General features: G+C 45.3%; 2 protein-coding genes across 4 annotated transcripts in view; one reads left to right on the top strand and one right to left on the bottom strand.

Annotated features, from left to right (window-relative positions):
- Positions 1-793: 793 nt before the first annotated feature.
- On the top strand, positions 794-6,340 carry LOC306776117 (homeobox protein DBX1-B-like; the record flags this gene model as incomplete). The annotated part of the gene is made up of 4 exons (XM_079266713.1): positions 794-1,172; positions 1,750-1,869; positions 5,709-5,911; positions 6,083-6,340. The coding sequence occupies exons 1-4, from the start codon at positions 878-880 to the stop codon at positions 6,338-6,340; spliced, it is 876 nt and encodes a 291-aa protein (XP_079122839.1). The 5' UTR covers positions 794-877.
- A 908-nt stretch (positions 6,341-7,248) lies between these two features.
- The window catches only part of LOC306781354 (cytoskeleton-associated protein 5-like), a 43,272-nt gene continuing 29,422 nt past the window's right edge, over positions 7,249-21,098 (bottom strand). For 2 of the 3 annotated variants that reach the window (XM_079274178.1, XM_079274180.1), the window contains 11 exons: positions 19,564-19,716; positions 19,316-19,436; positions 16,459-16,638; positions 16,195-16,382; positions 14,428-14,500; positions 14,164-14,352; positions 13,855-13,992; positions 13,236-13,319; positions 12,911-13,070; positions 12,709-12,830; positions 7,249-8,613 (listed from right to left, as the gene is read on the bottom strand). In XM_079274178.1, coding sequence (XP_079130304.1) covers positions 8,356-8,613; positions 12,709-12,830; positions 12,911-13,070; positions 13,236-13,319; positions 13,855-13,992; positions 14,164-14,352; positions 14,428-14,500; positions 16,195-16,382; positions 16,459-16,638; positions 19,316-19,436; positions 19,564-19,716 — 1,666 coding nt within the window. In that variant the 3' untranslated portion in view covers positions 7,249-8,355. The remainder of the gene's footprint in view (positions 8,614-12,708; positions 12,831-12,910; positions 13,071-13,235; positions 13,320-13,854; positions 13,993-14,163; positions 14,353-14,427; positions 14,501-16,194; positions 16,383-16,458; positions 16,639-19,315; positions 19,437-19,563; positions 19,717-21,098) is intronic. The other variant, XM_079274179.1, reaches the window with a different exon arrangement.

Here is a 21,098-nt window from a genome sequence, read left to right as displayed (position 1 = left end):
AAGTGCTGTTCTTTTTTGGGGGAAATCCCACAGAAAACGTCCAGATCCTGAAATGATTTAATTGACTTTAAGTGACTTGAATAAATATGAGCATTGTTAATTATCATAATCATTATTCTCACAGGCCTGTGATGATGCACAAGAGACTGGGGTTGTTGTTATTATGATTATTCAATTCAATTCAATTTATTTTTGTACAGCCCAAAATCACAAATTACAAATTTGCCTCAGAGGGCTTTACAATCTGTCCCTATTGTTGTTATTATTATTCATATTATTAATATATTTAGTTGAACTGTGCTAGTGGTGGGGTGTCCTTGTCTGAACACAGCCTGTGTAAAGACACTAGTTCTGTGTATTCCTCTGTCGGCTGCATTCATGTGAGTGATTAGTCAACGGGGTCGAGTTCTTCAGAGGTTCTTCAATAAGAACACATATTATATTACAGCTGTCACAAATAATCCAATGGGTCAGACGTAAAACACCTTGATGTGTGCATCTCATCAGTATCATGCGTGCATGAATGACATTTATTACACACATGAATTACAATGAATACAGCAGATCAAACATGAGGGTTTGACTAAAGCATCAGAGGACGTTGACCAATCCCGTCAGCCTGGCCTACTGTTCAAAGAGACTCAGGCGGAGGCTGAGGGCAGAACTTGTGCGCGTGCACATGTGCACGTGTCTGAGTGTGAGTGTGTGTGTGTGTGTGCGTAGAAGTGACTGCCTTGTATAAAACCTCTCCAAGAGGGCGCAGAGGCGCACAGCGCGCAGAGTGACCGTGTCTGTGCGTCCCTCTTTATTTTCTCCTTCGAGGCTTCTCTGCAAACTAAACAAGAAAAAGTTGTAAACTGTTCCAGACTGGACGACCATGATGTTCCCCTGCAGCGCTCTGCCGCCTCCTCTGTACCCGAGCTCACTGCGTCCCGCTGCGGCTCTCTCCTCGCCCCTGAACCGCTCATTCCACTCAGGCTTCCTGGTGGAAGACCTCCTCCGGTTGAGCCAGCCGGTCAGCTACATACATAGGACCTTCTCTTCCACAACTCCCGGGGACATTCTCCCGCTCAGCGTGGGAGCGTGCGGCCCACCCCGGGCGTTAGGACCCAGCACAGAGCGCTCTGCGCACACTGCCCGCCCGGACTCCGGCTACCTGAAGTTCGGTGTTAGTGGCACCGCCGACACGGAGCGGTGAGTGTGAGGCCGGTGTACTGAACGACGATGATGATGATGATGATGATGATGATGATGATAGTTATGATGATAGTTATGATTCTTATGAAGGTAGAAGCTGCTGTTAGTAGCCTAATGATCAGTAGAATATGACAAAATATGTATTTCTATTATTATTGCGATGTTATTTATTATTATAATTATGATTATTATAATTAGTAGTGATAGTAGTATCTCACAATAGACTTTGCAATATCAACTCTCCGGCTCTGCAAACTGCTGCTCCTCTCTCTTGACAAAATAATGATAATAATAACAATAATAATCATAATAATACATTTCACGCATGAAGCGCCTCTCTTACACAGACAGAGGTCAGGCTCAGTAAATTAGCATATGGCCAATAAAAACACTGCCGAGCTGCATCAATCAGAAACAATAAAAAAATGTTATGTTATCTGTTTTTTCAATCAATTATTTGTCCCTAGGCCCAGTTATTAAAGTATTGCATATTTAAATGTTCCTTATATTTATCATTGTGATATATTTCCTGCTGATGTTGTGAAATATCAGCTCAGTCGATGTGTTCTTGTTCCGCTTGCTCCTCAGTCCAGAGTCTTCAGACCAAGTCCTTCCCTCTGCCTTTCTTTGATGGAGGCCTTCATCCTTTCATCAGAGCTTCCTATTTCACAGGTTGGTGGACTGAGAGTCATTTTCATCTCTTTAAAGATGAACATCTCTTTTACAAGAGGGATCTGAGAACACGCAACATTAACAAGAACACAAACGACACAAACGACACAATATACAGCAATTAAAAGAGTTACAAGAACCACAAACATCAGACTGAAGCTTAACATCTCCAAACATAACATATTCACACATTGATCCCTTTTACATAGGTCTCACTTCAGGTTGAGGATATGGACCTCACTTTCACTTTTCTATTTACAATATATTGCACAAATAAACAAGATCAGCGTCATAGTGCACTACGTGCACTACGTGCACTATGAAGTTGCTCCTGTAGCTGTGCCTACGGTGTGATAGGATCTGAATTGTAAGTCGCTTTGGATCAAAGCGTCTGCTATGACTGTCATGACTGCTATGACTGTGATGACTGTGATGACTGCTATGACTGTGATGACTGCTATGACTGCGATGACTGCTATGACTGCTATGACTGCGATGACTGCTATGACTGCTATGACTGCTATGACTGCTATGACTGTGACGACTGCTATAACTGTGATGACTGCTATGACTGTGATGACTGCGATGACTGCTATGACTGCGATGACTGCTATGACTGCGATGACTGCGATGACTGCTATGACTGTGATGACTGCTATGACTGTGATGACTGTGATGACTGCTATGACTGTGATGACTGCTATGACTGCGATGACTGCTATGACTGCTATGACTGCGATGACTGCTATGACTGCGATCACTGCTATGACTGCGATGACTGCGATGACTGCGATGACTGCTATGACTGTGATGACTGCTATGACTGCGATGACTGCTATGACTGCTATGACTGCTATGACTGCGATGACTGCGATGACTGCGATGACTGCGATGACTGCGATGACTGCGATGCCTGCTATGACTGCGATGACTGCGATGACTGCTATGACTGCTATGACTGCGATGACTGCTATGACTGCTATGACTGCGATGACTGCGATGACTGCTATGACTGTGATGACTGCGATGACTGCTATGACTGCGATGACTGCGATGACTGCTATGACTGCTATGACTGTGATGACTGCGATGACTGCTATGACTGCGATGACTGCTATGACTGCTATGACTGTGATGACTGTGATGACTGCTATGACTGCGATGACTGCTATGACTGCTATGACTGTGATGACTGTGATGACTGCTATGACTGCGATGACTGCTATGACTGCGATGACTGCGATGACTGCTATGACTGCGATGACTGCTATGACTGCGATGACTGTGATGACTGCTATGACTGGGATGACTGCTATGACTGTGATGACTGCTATAACTGCGATGACTGCGATGACTGCTATGACTGCGATGACTGTGATGACTGCTATGACTGGGATGACTGCTATGACTGCTATGACTGCGATGACTGCTATGACTGCGATGACTGCTATGACCGCGATGACCGCGATGACTGCGATGACTGCTATGACTGTGATGACTGCTATGACTGCGATGACTGTGATGTAATGTAATGAATGTAATGAATGAAGTGGGGTTACAGTACAGATGTGTGTCAGACCTCCAGCTGTCTGTAAAATATGATGCCTCCATATCTAACATTTGGCGCTGAACATTTCAAACTGATATTGATTAATATATGAATGAATTATTTCATGGATATACCTGATTGATACGTTATCTGTGACTACAGCTGTTGATCAGATCTCACTGATGATGTGACAGCTTGTGATTATGAGCTGCACATGTTACCAGCTGATGCTAATAATGATGCTGATGATGCTGATGTGGTCTCAGCCATTTAGCATCGGAATTCCCTGGACAGCTTGGAATCAGCTCCGCCAATTTGAAGGTCTGTTAAGCGGCGCACTGACTGCTGACATTAGCACCAGTTGTCCCAATCTACAAATTAGTCCAGTTTGTCACGCTCTCAACAGATCAGTGCGGTTTGTCACGCTCTAATGTGAGGCGGGTTTCTTCCCAGCTCAGGAACTCAGCGCCTCTTCATGCGCCGTCGTTTTCCCACCAAGCCCCTCTGCAACCACAAAGATCCCTCACCGTGACCAATACAGCCAAAACCACACACACACACACACACACACACTAGCTCTCACACACACTCACACACACATTGATTTGATTTATTGATTTGATTGTACACATATGAACATGTAGAAGGAAGAGCTTTGATAAGTAGCTCATGAAGAGCGCTAAGCTGTGTCATTATACTGACCTGTCTTTAATGGGCCTGTAATATACTGGCCTGTCTTTAATGGGCCTGTAATATACTGGCCTGTCTTTAATGGGCCTGTAATATACTGGCCTGTCTTTAATGGGCCTGTAATATACTGGCCTGTCGACGGCCTTTTCCACTCTGTTCATTACAACACAATCACTTTTCTCTGTGCATTTGCAGCCCATACACGCCTCCTTCATGCCTGATTAGAGGCAGTGTGGGCTGAGCTGTGGAGAGCCCGTCTCATTAGCATACACTCTGTTTCCACTGCTGGACAAATTGGGGCTTTTTAACGCCAGATTTCAGGCAGAACAAGTATATTATCGGCAGCATGTGTGCTGATGATGGAATCAGAAGGGACGACTCATTGCTGAGATCCTGAGAAACGTAGAAGTTCAGCAGAAATCCTGCTAAAGCAGCTTCAAAGCTTCTCGTCATGAATCACATTCAAATGTATCCGTTCAGAAACTGCAGTTTTACTAAATAAACAAGGACATCAAGAAAGTATGATAGATCGATAGGCTGATTGATTTCTAACATTTTCGACATATTAAAGGCACAAACAATGAAAAAGAAGCAGAAACACCAGAAGGCTCAGTTGGTAGATGTTCTCTTCTGGTCCTCTGACTTCACTTCAGAGCGCTTTAACACGACACCTCATCATTCACCCGTTCACACACTGGTGACTGCTCAGAATGGTACGAGTCAACCTTCAAGATGCTCAGAAACTCTTCATCAGAGGACACAATTATAATTAAAGTTATTAATGCAAAGAATTGTTAATTCATCAAATTGTACAATGAATTGTGGAATGAAACTGTTTCATCTTTAGCAGTGGATACAGAAACAACTGCACGGAAATGTAAAGCCCAACATTATGACTCATGCACTCATCATCATCATCCTCATCCAGTAGCTGCTCAAAGCTGCTGTAAACCATCTGTGTGTCTCAATGTTAGAAATCAACCAATGAATCCATCTATTGTTGCAGTAAGCATCAAACTAAATCATATGTAATGTTAGTACCACAGTATAGTTGAAGGTCATGATTGAGGTATGAATGGCTCACCTACCTGTGCATCTGTTCAGAGGAGCTTCTCTCCTCAGGCTCTTTACCTCCGTACTTTATCCTCATCCTCAACATACTTTCTTCTTTGTGTGTATTTACTTATGTAGCAAAATGACTTTAAACTTCATTTTGTTGTGCGATGACAATGAAGGAACCTTGTAACCTCGTTTTGATGGCTTGCTGTTCGATAATGAGCTCAACTAGTTCTCCATCTTTTATAAACCTAATGACGTCGATCGTTTCTTCTTTGTCCGCGTCGGCTCTTTCTGGGAATTTGGGAGTTAAAGCCACCAGCAGCTGTTCAGTGGTCCTGTCACAGCTCCGGGATATGTTTTTGTAGACTCAATCTCCTCAGAGTTGGCTACAGGGGTCCCAAGGGTCTTACAGAATTTGATTCATTGTTATTTCATTTATTTTTCATCATTAGCCAGATGCAGAATGCACGATGACAACTACAATGCAGTGTTTCCATGAGATGATACAGGGATGGCTTATGAATCTCTTTCGTCCCTCCAGCCTCGTCCTCTGTGGTTCCTGTCCCGGGAACGTTTTCATGGCCCCTGGCCCCCAGAGGGAAGCCCAGGAGGGGCATGCTGAGGCGGGCTGTGTTCTCAGACCTCCAGAGGAAGGCCCTGGAGAGAACCTTCCAGAGGCAGAAATACATCAGCAAACCAGACAGGAAGAAACTCGCCAGTATACTGGGACTCAAAGACTCCCAGGTACAGTACCCCTCAAGGACCATTTCATCTTGTCCAATGCATTGAACACGTTCACGTTACATAATGAGCCAGCGCCCCATGGCTCTCATATTGTGTATTTAAAAACGTGAACGAGGTTATTCGTCGATGAGGTCAGTGACATTCACACACTGGCTTTCTTGTCCTTTGAAGGTGAAGATCTGGTTCCAGAATCTCAGGATGAAATGGAGGAACTCCAAAGAGCGGGAGCTGCTGTCGACAGGTGGCTGTCGCCAGCAGACCCTCCCCACCAAAACCAATCCCCACCCAGACCTCACTGATGTAGGCAGCACCCACTGCCACGAGTCCCGTCTTCACCACCATCATCACCACCATCTTTCCTCTCCGTCAGAGTCCGGCAAACAGTCGGAGCTCTCAGAGTCAGACAGTGAAGAAATCACCGTGTCATAAGAGGCAGACATCTGCCCACAACATCTGGTTAGACTCTCAAACAGCAGCCTCCTCTGAAGACCCCGTCAGCTGTGAAGGACTCCACAAACTGGTGAATGGAGGTGAAAACCACAAGTGCTTGAATCTTCTCTGTACATAGCTACAGCTACTCCATGTCTGTACAGCGCTGTTTATATGACTTATATGTAGTCCAGTAAATAGAGTATACGGAGTTATTTTAGATATTTGTAGATTGAACTGTCCAAAACTCTTAAATATACAAAGTGGTCTTTTGATGCATATCTGTATTCTTTACATTTTCTCAAATAAATCTTGACAAGTGCCATTTCGTGTCCTGCTTCATGAACTCTGTTCCTAGCACGTCTGATATTAAACTAGACAGTACAGGCTGTTTGCCGTTAGCTTAGCTCTGGTTAAGGTTGAAGACCGACAGTGGAACCAGCACAGCCCACAACCTGCAGCTCAGCGAGTCGCCAGTGAAGAGCGGTGACCTAAGGTCATCATAGAGGAGCTGCCACTACATGACCTCTGACCTTCTACAGTGTGACAGTCAGGAATCAACCATTTATTGCCATTGTATGTTGAACATACAAGGAATTTGACATGACGGCAGGTGCGTAACATTTAACAAGCTGCGAGATCACGTGACTGTTTGGAGACATTATCTGACATTGGCAGCCATGGAGAAGAGGAGGGGGGGGGGGGGCTGTGTGAGTGATACATTAATCCGGAGGTCTGTCAGTGTGTGAATGACGTGTAGTGGTAAATAGACTCCTCCTCCGACCACTCAATGCATTCCCCACTCCACGTCCTCCGCAGCCCGCAGGAGGGTGAGGGGTCCGGCCCACGGACAGGAGCACCGCTTCAGTAACACACAGCTGAATAAAGAAAAACCGCAAAATCACAGCTGGATTGTTAAAAAAAAACAACTTTATTTCCATTTTCCACTATGGATTATACAAGGAAAGCAACAACGTAGGACCAGCACACACAATCAAATTAAAAACAATGTTAGTGTTTTTTTTCCTTCTTTCAGATAACAGACAAGACCATCATCACCACCACCATAAAAACAATGATTTAATAAACACAGCCGGTTCGTTAATGGAAACTTTATTTACATGAGAAAATAAAAACAATCATTGACTTCATGCCATACTGTTTAAGCCTACACACACCAGAGTGGCTGCTGTTAAAGAAGTGCAGGGAGGTTAGTGGAGGACAGCTTTTAGTCGCGATCGCAATCGCACGCTTCATGTTGCTGTGGAAATGCAGCTCAAAGTACTTTGTGGCAGGAAAAATATCTAAAATTGATAGAAATCAGACATCCGTATTTGCACGGAGCTATTAGCCACCAAACAATGCTAATTTGACAATTCTCCTTTGCTGTTACAGACAGAAAATGTTAACTTTCTGCAAGTAATCCAAATCATCAGATGCTCCCAGTGCGGAGAATTACAAACTGATACTATGACAGTGTTCAGCCACAAGGGGGCGGTCACACGCTGCATTTACACAGCGACACTTTGCGCTCTTCACCAGCATCTCCTTCTGAACCAGCAGCAGCGCCGCTGTACATCATGTGAAACAACTTTTAAATATGTACAAACATATTGTGCAGGGATATTGAAACAGAGCGGAAGATTACCATTTAATTATCAGAATAAAACGTGTACATGAGTAGAGGGTGGGAGGCAGCCTGAAAGAAAGCTGGGACGGGACGGCAAGATGGATCTGTACAGACTGAGAATTAATAACATCAAAGCTTACTGCTAGACTGAAGTTTGAGTCTCGATCTGAAAGTTCTCGTCTACGTCATACATATCAGATTAGGGTGCGTTTGATGTCTGATCACTTACAGGCACAGTGGGTGGAGTCAGGTGTGTTTTGTCTGCTGCTACCTGGTTTGTTGAACTGCTTCCTGTTTCCGTCCACCAGAACATGAAGATAAACACAGACCGGGTTTTCTACCACCAGCTGAACTCCACAGGCTCTGAGATGGAATGAGGTGCTCCTTACTGCAGGTTGCTCTTGATCCTCTCCAGAAGTTTCTTCAGGTCGTCCAGGTTGGCCGCCGGTGAAGCTGAGCGGGCGTGCGTCGGGGAATGGGATTGTGCGTTGCGTTTCTGCCGGTACAGCTCTCTGGACTCTTTCAGCTGAGACAGCTTACTGTGGAGCATGTCGGTGGACGAGGCCACCGGCGGCTTGGAGGACAGCAGGGAGGACATGGGAGGTCGCTGCTGAGGCTCGTCCTCGCTGCCACCGACACCCTGCTGCAGTAGAAAGGGGAAGACTTGGGTCAGCTGCTATCAGGAGCACACAGTCAATGGTAAACTACAAAGTGTAACGTGCTGCAGCAGAACACCAATTCAAATAATATTCCAAATGTCATCGGAAGCAACATGTTCAGCAGGTGTTTTGTACAAAGCACAAGTTGAACTGCTTTGTAGAGCAGCAGGAGGGAAAGGAAGACCAACCCAGCTCACATCAACTCAGATATTACTCAGTGATGTATCGAGATTAATCATGACATTCCAGAGTACTGGTACACTGCATCTATTGATTAACTGCACATTTGCTGGATTTACCAGCAAGTTAACAGTCAGGGATTTAGTTGCGATGGTCTAGATCAGGGGGGGGCAAACTTTCTGGCTCGGGGGCCACATTGAGTTCTAAAATGTGACAGACGGGCCGGGAGCAGATGAATGGAGTGTTTGTGTGAACTTATATAAATTACAAGTAAAATGTAATTCCAGTGGGAACAGTGCTGTTGGTCACCCTTTTTAACCAGTGCGTCAACGTTTGGTGTCAGTTTGGTTGTGGCAATTCTCAGAACAGATCTGAGGTGTTCATCAGTTAGCTGGGCTCTTACACCGTATTTTTTTATTGCATAAATGCCTATTTTATCATGCACTTCATTATTAAGCAGTCATTTTTGACACAGAGTTTTTAGTGTAAAGGTCAATGACTGTGGTCTTTTTAGCAGTTTGATTCTTTGAAGGGATCATACAGATATTTAACTGTCACATGTAACATGATCAGAGCTCTGCTCTGTAAAGTCTTTCCTCGTCTCTTCCCCCTGTGTCACGGTGTGGGTACATCTCACTGGCGTCAGGAAACGTATCAGAATACCCTTATTGTATTGGTTAAACTGCATCACGTGACGTGATTTACAACGCATTGGTCGGTGTTTTTCCTGCACAGCTGAACAAAGTGCCGTAAATGCTGGAAAGGAGCGTGAATAACTCCGCTGCATAAAGCAAAGGCCACTGAAAACGGGTCCGCGACGAACCACCAGTTAAGAATCACTGGTCTGCAGGATGGTGACGAGCGGTGAACAGCTGTTTGTGTGGCGTGTCTTCCGTCTCTTCCAGTTTCCTTCGCCTACATTCCCCTGGGTCCTAAGCCCCTCCCTGTACAGCTTGTTATCACCTCTTTTCACCAACGTACATTTATAACAAATACCACGCATATTACGGTAATCAGCGTTATTATGTGTCAAACTATCGGTGCATCTCCGGTCTGTCTTTGTTCATCCTGAATCGCTCTGTTCTGTTCTTTAATGGAACATTACTGGAGTACGGAGCCTCTCCCAGCTGTTAGCAGACTGTTGTGCTAGCAAGCAGGCTCGCTCGCGAGCTGTACCCAGCATGCAGTTCGGCGGTGAAATTTTATAAATGTACAATTGTTAGTGTTACAAATTGTTTATGTGTCAGACTGTTGTGTGCTGTGGTGTGTTTCTCTGTTACAGAGCGTTAGTTGTGGGTTGTTCATTGTTGTGTTATAAAGTTATGACCATGACTAGAGTTCCCTCTCAATACATATAAGACAACTAGCGCTGACAGCAGCAAAAATACATTCAGCTGCCTGTTGAAAGCAGACAGCAGTTGTTTCGGCTATGATGTGTGTGAAGAATTCATATCACACGGGAAAAACCCGGGTATACTGCCCAGCCCTAGTCTTTATTATAGTATTGACAATTTATACCAATATTTGACGGGCCGGATTAAAACGCCCAACGGGCCGTAGTTTGCCCATGCCTGGTCTAGGGTCAGGGATTTAGTTGCGATGGTCTAGGTTAGGATCAGGGATTTAGTTGCGATGGTCTAGGATCAGGGATTTAGTTGCGATGGTCTAGGATCAGGGATTTAGTTGCGATGGTCTAGGATCAGGGATTTAGTTGCGATGGTCTAGGATCAGGGATTTAGTTGCGATGGTCTAGGATCAGGGATTTAGTTGCGATGGTCTAGGATCAGGGATTTAGTTGTGATGGTCTAGGATCAGGGATTTAGTTGTGATGGTCTAGGATCAGGGATTTAGTTGTGATGGTCTAGGATCAGGGATTTAGTTGTGATGGTCTAGGATCAGGGATTTAGTTGTGATGGTGTAGAGCAGGGATTCCCAAAGTGTGGTGCGTACGGTTCTCTAGGGGATGTGCGAGAGGAAGAATGTAATGGTGGTCTCATGGTGCAGTCCTGTCTCCTAAAAATGACGTTCCCCAAAACTAAAATGCATTCTCAATTACGTTTGACCACAAACGTATTTTCTCCCCGATTACGTTTGTGTTTGACGTATTACAAATACGTTTCTCATCAACATATCTTTGCCATACTCTAGTCTTTATTATTTTTCTGTGATCTGCCTCGCCTCTACCCTGCCACCCATGAGTTGTTGACCCGCGGCCTGTTCTGAGGGCTGAAGACCTGACGATCGGGTGCCTCGCGGCGGGGGCGGCTGGAGACCTCACGTCCCAGCGCCAACGGGTGAGCGCCCGGATTTCACCCGGGGGACATTCTGGAGGTATTGTGACCGGGTGATGTGCCTCGTTGCTGGGGAGGTATGAGCCGAGAGTGGCGGGGTGTTATGGAGGTATATATTACAACTCTGTTGTTCCCGTGCGTGGATGAGCGCATTTCTGCCGGAGACAGGCGGTGTGTTGTGGTAGTATTCTGACCGCGTAATAGGGAGAAGGAGAGGTGGTGGTGGAGAGGGAAAAAAATGTTAAAGAGATGGTGGAATGTATGATTGGAGAGAGAGAAGCAAAACAGTTGGACGTGATCCGGCGTCCAACAACACTCTGTCGCCGCATCGAAGCTTTGGCCGAAGACATCCTGGCTACATTGGTCGGTCGCGTGAAGAAGAGTGAGTTTTACTCTCTGCAAGTAGACGAGCCTACAGATGTGGCCAATCTGGCCAATCGTCCGTTACCTTCGTAACGTTACGTCCGTTACCTTTTCGAAGGCACGGTGCAGGAAGAGTTTGTGTTTTTATCTTGTGAACAAACGCCACGCGCGAGCAAACTGTTCCCTCATTAGTCCAATTTGGCTGTTGCTTTTTTTTTAAGGTGGGGGGGGGGGGGGGGGTGCGTGAACCCGTTCGGGATGTAGAAGGGGGTGCGTGGCCTAAAAAGGTTGAGTGGCGATGGCCTAGGTTAGGATCAGGGGTTGAGTTGCGTGGGTCTAGGTTAGGATCAGGGGTTGAGTTGTGAGGGTCTAGGTTAGGATCAGGGGTTGAGTTGTGAGGGTCTAGGTTAGGATCAGGGGTTGAGTTGTGAGGGTCTAGGTTAGGATCAGGGGTTGAGTTGTGAGGGTCTAGGTTAGGATCAGGGGTTGAGTTGCGAGGGTCTAGGTTAGGATCAGGGGTTGAGTTGCGAGGGTCTAGGTTAGGATCAGGGGTTGAGTTGCGAGGGTCTAGGTTAGGATCAGGGGTTGAGTTGCGAGGGTCTAGGTTAGGATCAGGGGTTGAGTTGCGCGGGTCTAGGTTAGGATCAGGGGTTGAGTTGCGCGGGTCTAGGTTAGGATCAGGGGTTGAGTTGCGAGGGTCTAGGTTAGGATCAGGGGTTGAGTTGCGAGGGTCTAGGTTAGGATCAGGGGTTGAGTTGCGAGGGTCTAGGTTAGGATCAGGGGTTGAGTTGCGAGGGTCTAGGTTAGGATCAGGGGTTGAGTTGTGAGGGTCTAGGTTAGGATCAGGGGTTGAGTTGTGAGGGTCTAGGTTAGGATCAGGGGTTGAGTTGTGAGGGTCTAGGTTAGGATCAGGGGTTGAGTTGTGAGGGTCTAGGTTAGGATCAGGGGTTGAGTTGTGAGGGTCTAGGTTAGGATCAGGGGTTGAGTTGTGAGGGTCTAGGTTAGGATCAGGGGTTGAGTTGTGAGGGTCTAGGTTAGGATCAGGGGTTGAGTTATGAGGGTCTAGGTTAGGATCAGGGGTTGAGTTGTGAGGGTCTAGGTTAGGATCAGGGGTTGAGTTGTGAGGGTCTAGGTTAGGATCAGGGGTTGAGTTGTGAGGGTCTAGGGTCAGGGACTAGGGAGTGAATAACGTCAGTGAGTGTCCTCCTGAAGATGAGATCCTGGGATGCGCTCCAGTCCACTAACCTTGGAGTTGTTCTCCAGGCCTTGTCTCTGTCGGAGGATCTTGAGTCTCTCATAGTAAACGGCTGGTTTCAGCTCTTCATTGTTACTGCTCAGACTGAAGTCCACACCATGCTGAGGGATCACTGTGGAGATGCACACACACGTTACTATACAGGACTGGCTTCACTGGGACCAAAGAGCCGGTGACGGCTCACAGGTTTACCTGCTGAGGTCTGGATGCGAGCCTTGCCCTCCCTCTCGGACTCGATCATACGAAGGCCTCGCTCTACGGAGCTCTGGAAGAACTGGGACGTGTTTTTGAGGAAGGGCTCCAGGTCTGCGGCAGAGTACTTCTGTTTGTACTCGTACAACTCTGTCAAACCCTGGAAGAAGATCGGACACATAAACTATATACTAAATGTGCTCCAAGCCCTTCGTCAAAATACTCATCTGAAGGTTTAACAAGGCAACGGTAATAGAAACATTTCCTTTAAGTTTGAGACTGCAACAACCAGTACACTTCGAATGATTTGAAAAATGGAGTGGACCTCTTTGGTGTTCTCCTTGGAGCCGATCTTCTTGAAGATTTCCGACAGAATGTCGCTGACCTTGGCCTTCGACATCCGATCCTCCTTGAACAAAAGGACAGAGTCACATCACTTCAGAAACACCGCCACCCCAAAGACTACGACACCGTTTGTGTAAAGTCTTGACCAACACGACGGCGGCTCCAGTGTGTGTAGCTCACGGTTAGAGGAGATACTCTCGGCTCCGCACAGTTCGAGTCAGAGGAATGCAATGCGGTTATAAAACGGATCGATTCTTCGTGATGCATCAACATTTTTTTCTCACTGACTATCTGCTACTTTAGCAGCATCCTCGTAGTAAAAACAGAACTCAGCATGTTCAGTCATTTGACATAGTCTGGTCCATAAATATTTGGACATTGACACAAATTTCATTCATTTCATAATTTTGTCTCTGTACACAACCACAGTGGATTTGAAATGACACAATCAAGATGTGCTTTGCGTGCAGACTTTCAGCTTCAATCTGAGGGTATTTACATCCAGATCAGGTGAACGGTGTCGGAATTACCAGACCTTTTATAGGTGGTCCCTCCCTTTTGAATAATGGTTGAAGAGACAATCCGCCACCACGACTCACCGTACGCAGACCGGTCTTCTCGTTGCCACGGTCACTCTTGAGTCCCGAGAGGTTTCCAGACTGTTTGACCGCCCGCCTCAGATAGGCCTCCAACCCTGACTCATTACGATTCTCTATCATCGATAGGTGGTCCAGGATCTGTTGATCAATGCATCGATACAGAAGTTCAAAACTCAATAAGTCAAAATGAAATAGTTATCACAGCAGGTTTATTTATATCGCATGTTTCACAACAAGGCAATTCAAAGTGCTTCACATAAAAGCAGAACAATAACTAATAACATGGTGGGGTAGGTTTAGTGGTGCTACCTTGGCCCCCTTGAGCCTGCAGAGTGTGTGTAACAGAGTCTTCAGGGTTCTGTGTGGGACGTCATTCTTGAGCTGCTTGAGTTTATCTTTGGGGAAGATCTTCATGAAGTTGTGGACATCCAGTAAGATCCGATCCAGGTTGATGTTGTCGATGGTCTCTGGGAGAAAGCGGATCACCCTCCACAGACACTGAACACACACAAACCGCGCAGAGTCAGGTACCGGACAGCAGGGTCAGTAAGAGGAGGCGGAGTCACTCCTTACCTTCAAGACCAGCTCACAGAACATGGGAGAGGCATTCGTGACCAAACTGTCCTGAAGCAAAACCAGCAGAGCACTGCAGACAGGAAGGGAAGGGTTAACAGCGATGTTCTACCTATTATTATTATTCCAATAATGGCAAACATATTGGTATCGATAGACTGAACACTAAAATAAAGCACAGAACTGGATTTAAGAACATCTCTTGCTTTAAAGAGGAAACTATTTCTGCACTGTACACAATCACGGATTGTTAGCGTATAGAGGCCACATCCCTGGTGTTGATAAAACTAGCTTATATGCAGCTTTAAGTAGCAGATAGCTTATATACAGTTTAATTAGCAGCTAGCTTATATACAGTTTAATTAAACACTAGCTTATCTGTAGTTTTAATAACCATTAGCTTATGCAGCTCTATTAACCACTCATACAATACACACAGTACACGCTAGGGCCAGGGAGAAGCAGGAGGGAGACTACTGATTTAACTGCGCCACAAGGAACAGGCAGCCATCTTTAGATAGATAAGGAAGGAACAATAGACAGTGAGATACAGGGACAACGCCCCAGCAGAGCACACTTTTCCCAGGTCCTCACCTCAACATCTCACTTCACACTGACAGAAGAAACGCCTTCTGGGAGGGGCCAATGTGAACGGACGTTCAAGGCCTCCAACCAGGTGTCATACACGTACAAACGTGCCACGCCTGCATCTTTGAATTTGACCAATGGGCTTCCATAAGAAGTGACTATATGAATTATCACGCTGCTGTGTTGAAGCGTTCTTATGGCAGATCTCGAATACGAGTGAAGCTCTATTAACCCATGCATGTTTGATTGCTGGGCTGAATAACTCTGTTGAATAATAAACTATTGCTTTTGATATAACTATACGCCTCTTGAGAGCTTCTGTTTCATTCTTAAATCCGCTCTAAGTGTGAAAGATAGCTTTATTTTCACAACACTGGGACCATATTTTAGTAAAAATATGTACGATAGTCAACAGCAAGAGAATATTTTTTGACCCCATTTGAATTGTGCCATGAATTACACATATGGTGTTTGTCAGACAGTTTTGCAATTCAAGAAAGTGGCAGTTTGTTGTAGAAACATTCTGTTTTGTGTGAATGCGATCAGTGAACTTCATCTCGTCACCAACATGGCCACTAGCTAGACTAGCTAGCTAACATAGCTAGACGTGCTAGCTAGCTAGCTAACATAGCTAGACGTGCTAGCTAGCTAGCTAACATAGCTATGTTCCTCGCACAAACGTCACATCTTTTCATCTCCCAGGAAGCAAAAGCAGGAGGAGACCAGCTGTTGGTGTGAGGCATCGTAGCTTCAGAGAGACGTCTCTTACGCCACTCCTGGGCGTCTTTGTAATCACGTATTTTCACAGCCTTATACTTTAACCCTTTTTGGACAAACTGCATCTTTCTTGACGAGCAAAATGATCTTTTGAATTAACAAACGTCATGTTACACAATTCAAAATGGGATCAAAAAATTATTTGTCCCTCTCCATAGACTACCGTCAATATTTTTTAGAAATGATATCACATGGTGGTCCACTGGAAGGGGCGGGACTTCGCTGCTCTATTATAATAATACAGGAGATTAAAACCAATTATTTGAAAGTCTGGTTCGGGCGAATTCTCTCTTCCCTCACTGAGTCACAGAAGAGTCAGAGGTCTGTTACGTACGCGTTGAATAAACACATTGAAGAACTACTGGGCGGTTTGGAATAATGTTACCATTTCTTCATACCAACCTGTTTATGTTGGTCTGGTCAGACTTTTCCATAACTCTGGTCACCAGCAGGTTGACTGATCTGATGACCTGCTGTCCGTCTTCTATGTTCTCCACTCTGCCGTCCAGCATCAGCGTTATCACACCGTGCATCAGGTCCTTCAACACTCCCATAGATGCCTCTCGGGCCAGGGACTCCATCGAGAACAACTAATAGAAAGAGAATGAGTCATATCAACCTCACCAATGTAGTTATTGATGCATCACGTTAGTATATGTGACTCACAGAGAGCATGTTTCCGATGATGCAGCTGTACAGTTTCATGATGTCCTTCTTGTCCATCCGCTCATCAGCCATGTGCGTGCTGTAGATGAGCCTCAGCTGCATGAAGGTAGCAATGAGGAACTGATCGATGTGTCCCGACATGACTTCTGCCTTGTCCTCCTGCCGCAACACCTCGTCGATCTACGGGGACAAAGCACACCTCAAAGCATCTGTGTTGGATATTTCTAGTACAACAAATGCATCATGTGACAATATGTAGTGGGGGGGGTCGCTACTTGTAGTGGTGAACATACGAGAGGTATCACTAGATGCTTTATCGAGTGAATTGCAGCTCATTGTTTAGCTGTCTAATGCTGCGTTCACACCGGTCGCGTTGATTTTTTGACGCACTGCAAAATCGCATCCAACGCACCGCCGGTCGTGTTCACACCAAACGCCGCAAAATCGCTCCGTGCCGGAGAGGGGGCGTGGTTTATCGGCCTGAAGCCTGGAAGCCGTTCACCTGGCCGTCATTTCTTTCCGCTGTCAACCATGAAAGGAATAAGGACAATTGCTGCTTTGTACGTGTTGTGGAGGTCCCTCAAACATCGGAATGCCAAACGCCGTCATGTCTGGTTCATAATATTGTTCAGAGGAGCTCCGTGGATTGTATCGAGCTGTATTCACTGTGTCTAGCAAGCCACCGGTCGCTGTTTACTACAGCTGTAGGAACACAAAATAAACTGATTTGGCTGTGATTCAACGGCAATAAACCGACAAAAAGGGACTCCGAAATAACTACGTAATGATGCCGATTTGTACTTGTCTTCTCCGACAACAAGGGACTCCGAAATAACGACGTAATGATGCCGATGTGTAGGTTACTGGTCTTCTCAATGGAGCTCTGATGGATCGGTGCTAGGCTATGCTAACATCGTAGCAGCTCCACCAGCACTCAATAACGTCACGTAGACGTAAATACGGCAGCGTCTATTCATTGTTTGTACCGTATGGTTTACACACACACACATGTATACACACAGTTTGGTCCGGTCTCTGTTGATATGAGGTATCGTAGAGCTCTGGGTGAACACAGACGGCTACAGGATTTATTTCCTGATTCAACAACGGCAGGAAGCCAGTGATGACAGGGGGAGCAACTCAACGCTGATAGGCTATCGCGCCACGCGATTATGTCGCTGAAGTTGAAAAATTTCAACTCGCGCGTTGGCGATTTTGCGGCGTCCACCGCACTGCAATAACGCGTCCAACGCGCCGCTCCATCGCAAAATCGCGGCGCGCCAGCCTCATCGCGTCTGTGCATAGACTTTGTATGTCATCTCGACGCGCCTCAAAAAATAAATGCGACCGGTGTGAACGCAGCAGGCTTTACAGATGCAGCAGGCAGCCGTTTTCAGAAAAAAGCCATAAAACCCAGTGGCCGTTACCTGCTCAGCACCAAACTGACTAAATGGAGCATTTGACAGCAATTTGTTGCGGCCGTTTACATTCCTCCAGATGCAAATTCATCAACCGGATGGTATTTTTTATTTTAGCTGGTGATTTTAATTCAGATGTCAGATCTGTTTGACCTAAATTCCACCAGCATGTCCACATCTCCACCAGAGGAAACAACTGTGTTGTTTGTGTGGAGTCTCTTCCTGTTTCCTTCACCTACACTCCCCTGGGTCCTAAGCCCCTCCAGTACAGGTTCTTATCACCCTCTATGTACCAACGTACATTTATAACAAATACCACATATCACGGTAATCAGCGTTTCATACGTGTCTGACCTAAATACCATTTGTTGTTCAGTCTTTGTTCATCCTGCATCGCTCCGTTCTGTTCTTTAATGTAACGTTACTGAAGCGACACAGCCTCTCAGCTGTTAGCAGACTGTTGTTAGCAAGCTTTACCCAGCATGCAGTTCGGTGGGGAAGTTTTATAAATGTACAATTATTAGTGTCACAAATTGTTGATCCGGTATACCGCCCAGCCCTAGCGTTAACATCGCGGTAACTTGCCCAGCACTAATAAAAACATATTTCACACATGACCTGTTGATTTAATCACAGATTCGTTTAGTGTTTCATTATCAGAGCAGCCATGAGAAAGCTTTAATATTGCTCTCCAGACTGCATATTGTTATTGAATAGAATGACCAGCAGTAAAACTGTTTTCACACTATGATGGTTAAACTCTAACAACATTAATCTGCAGATCACTGACTCCTTGATACATTTTTATATCCAAAATGCTCCCACACTGTGATTTACTCTTTTGGCAGATATAAGGCTGGAGGACATTCTTACAGCTCTTCTATAACACTTCAGGTGAGTAGCTCGAGTGTCACACATAAAACAAACCAGAGCACACACATGCAGTACAATCATAGGCTCACTACTTCCCAAACACATGCATATCCACTCAAATCTTACCATTTAAAACAATTTGGACTGGCCCGGCGAGTAATTGGCCTGGGCATGCGCAAGACTTTTTGTTAGGGATCACTTCAATTTGGTTATTATAGAATTGTGTCTCAGTTATGTGGAGGGTTGGATTTTACATTTGGAAAATAACCGGTCTGTGCTGGACAAACTTTGAGACGCTGCGTCTCTCAAACCACTTCTTTTCTCTGCTGACCTTTCTTGTGACTTATTTGGCCAACATCTACAGCATACTGATGCATCTGTTATAGGCATTCAAGGACTGATTGGTAGGTGTTGTGGTGGTTCCAGCATGCTCCACCAAGGCTCACCCTTTGACCAATATTGTTTTCTAGCTCTAGTAATTGCAATAACGGCAGTAGACAGAAATCCAAGCTTCAAAACATCCCATCATCAGTGATGCCACAGATGCAGTCTTCATGTTTTCATACCTGTGCCAGTGCTTGTATGCTGTTGTTGATGTCACCGCTAGCCACCTGAGAGATGACAAAGTTGATGGTGGAGGCCGTGCTGTTGTGGAGGTCATCAAAGTGTGGAGAGACTGAACGCATCCTTTGAACACAAAAACACAGACTGTATTAAATCACCAAAAATGATTTCCCCCCCCCATGGCTTTCTATCTGAACTGCGTATTTGCATCAGTGTTTGTCAGTCTGGTTGTGTGTCAGAGTGCGTTTACTTGGGTTCAGGCTCGTCCAGCTTGTGTTGGACGAGCTCCGGCAGCTCACACACTCGGCTCAGGTCCATCTCGATCATGTCCAGGTCTAACTGAAACTCCTTGGGGATGGAGGGGTGGGAAGACTCGCTGTGCTGGGCGTTCTGACGGGCTTGGCTGGATGGACGATAGGACAAGAGAGTATATTTAGTCCAGTGTATTATCGATCAGTGCCTTTTAGCTTCAGTCCTGACTGACAAGCTTTCACGTATTAGTTTGAGCATCTATGACACTGTGTGTGTATCCGATAGCAGTCAGTCTAATGAGTATTCAGTGCACGGAGGTCAATAAAAACGAGGATAAAATGTTTGTGATCCTCAAACGGCACAACGCTTTTATTGAGAATCAATTCCATTTTTAAAAAGCATAATTTCCCCTTTTGGCTTCAAAAACCATCAATATCTAATTCTAGTGAGTTAAAAACAACTTTAACAGTCAGACAACAGTCAAACCTTGAGGGTTTTCCCTCCAGTGCATCCCTGCTCTGAACTCTAGTTTAAAGGACCTCATATTACAGAGTTCAAGTGATTAGCTTCAACTTCTCCAAATTGCAGTTGGACTGTCAGGACTGGAGCTGATCAGTACTGATCTAAAACAAACATTGTGCATCTGTATCAAGTATTTTCCATTCGATGACTGTTGGCCACATTAATGAATAACATTGTTGCTACTAGGTGGTGGAGAGGGAGACACTGAAGAAACTATTATCCATATTGGATAACCCAGACCACCCTCTGCACCACCTGCTGCAGGGACAGACTGATCCAGCGCCACTGTCACAGGACAGATACAGGAGAACATTCCTGCCCTCTGCTAGAAGACTGTACAACAAATCACCTCTGGCCAGATCAATCACACAACTACAACACCGCTACACTGTTTGGTTGGTTTTGTTACATCTTGGCACTATTGTTCAGTTAGTTAATATTCTATTTTATTGTATAGATTGTGCATTTTTATATTTAATATTTTTTACTCCTGTGCCTATAACTGCTGCTGTAGCAAAAACGTTTCCCCTTGCAGGATTATTAAAGAACCTATTTAATCTAATCTACCAACTGCCATTTACTGCCACAATGTTACCAACGTAACATTGCAAAGATCAGTCACATCCCATCTCAAAGTGAGTTCATGCATTTCTTACTTCTGGACTAGATTATTGCAATCCCTTATTATCAGGCTGCTCTATCAAGTTCAAATTCAGACTCCGGTTGATCCAGAACACTGCAGCATGTGTACTAACAAACACTAAGAGAAGAAACCCTATTATTGTTAGTCCTCTTTCTAATATTATTGTATTATTAGAACTGTTGTGCCATTATTGTTGTTGCCGTCTCTCGCTTTCAACCCAACCAGTCGAGAAGGGACAGGTTTCTACTCATTAAAAGGTTTGTTTCTTGCCACAGTCGTCTAGTGCTTGCTCATGGACAGTTGAGCCTCTGTTAATTATAGAGCACAGTCTAGAGCAGCGCTATATGAATTGTGTCTATGATTTGACA

The sequence above is a fragment of the Melanostigma gelatinosum genome (assembly GCF_949748355.1).
Source record: "Melanostigma gelatinosum genome assembly, chromosome: 1".
NCBI classification, from domain to species: Eukaryota; Metazoa; Chordata; class Actinopteri; order Perciformes; family Zoarcidae; genus Melanostigma; species Melanostigma gelatinosum.
Note: the sequence above shows the minus strand (reverse complement) of the source record. Positions and strands in the feature narration are given on the sequence as shown.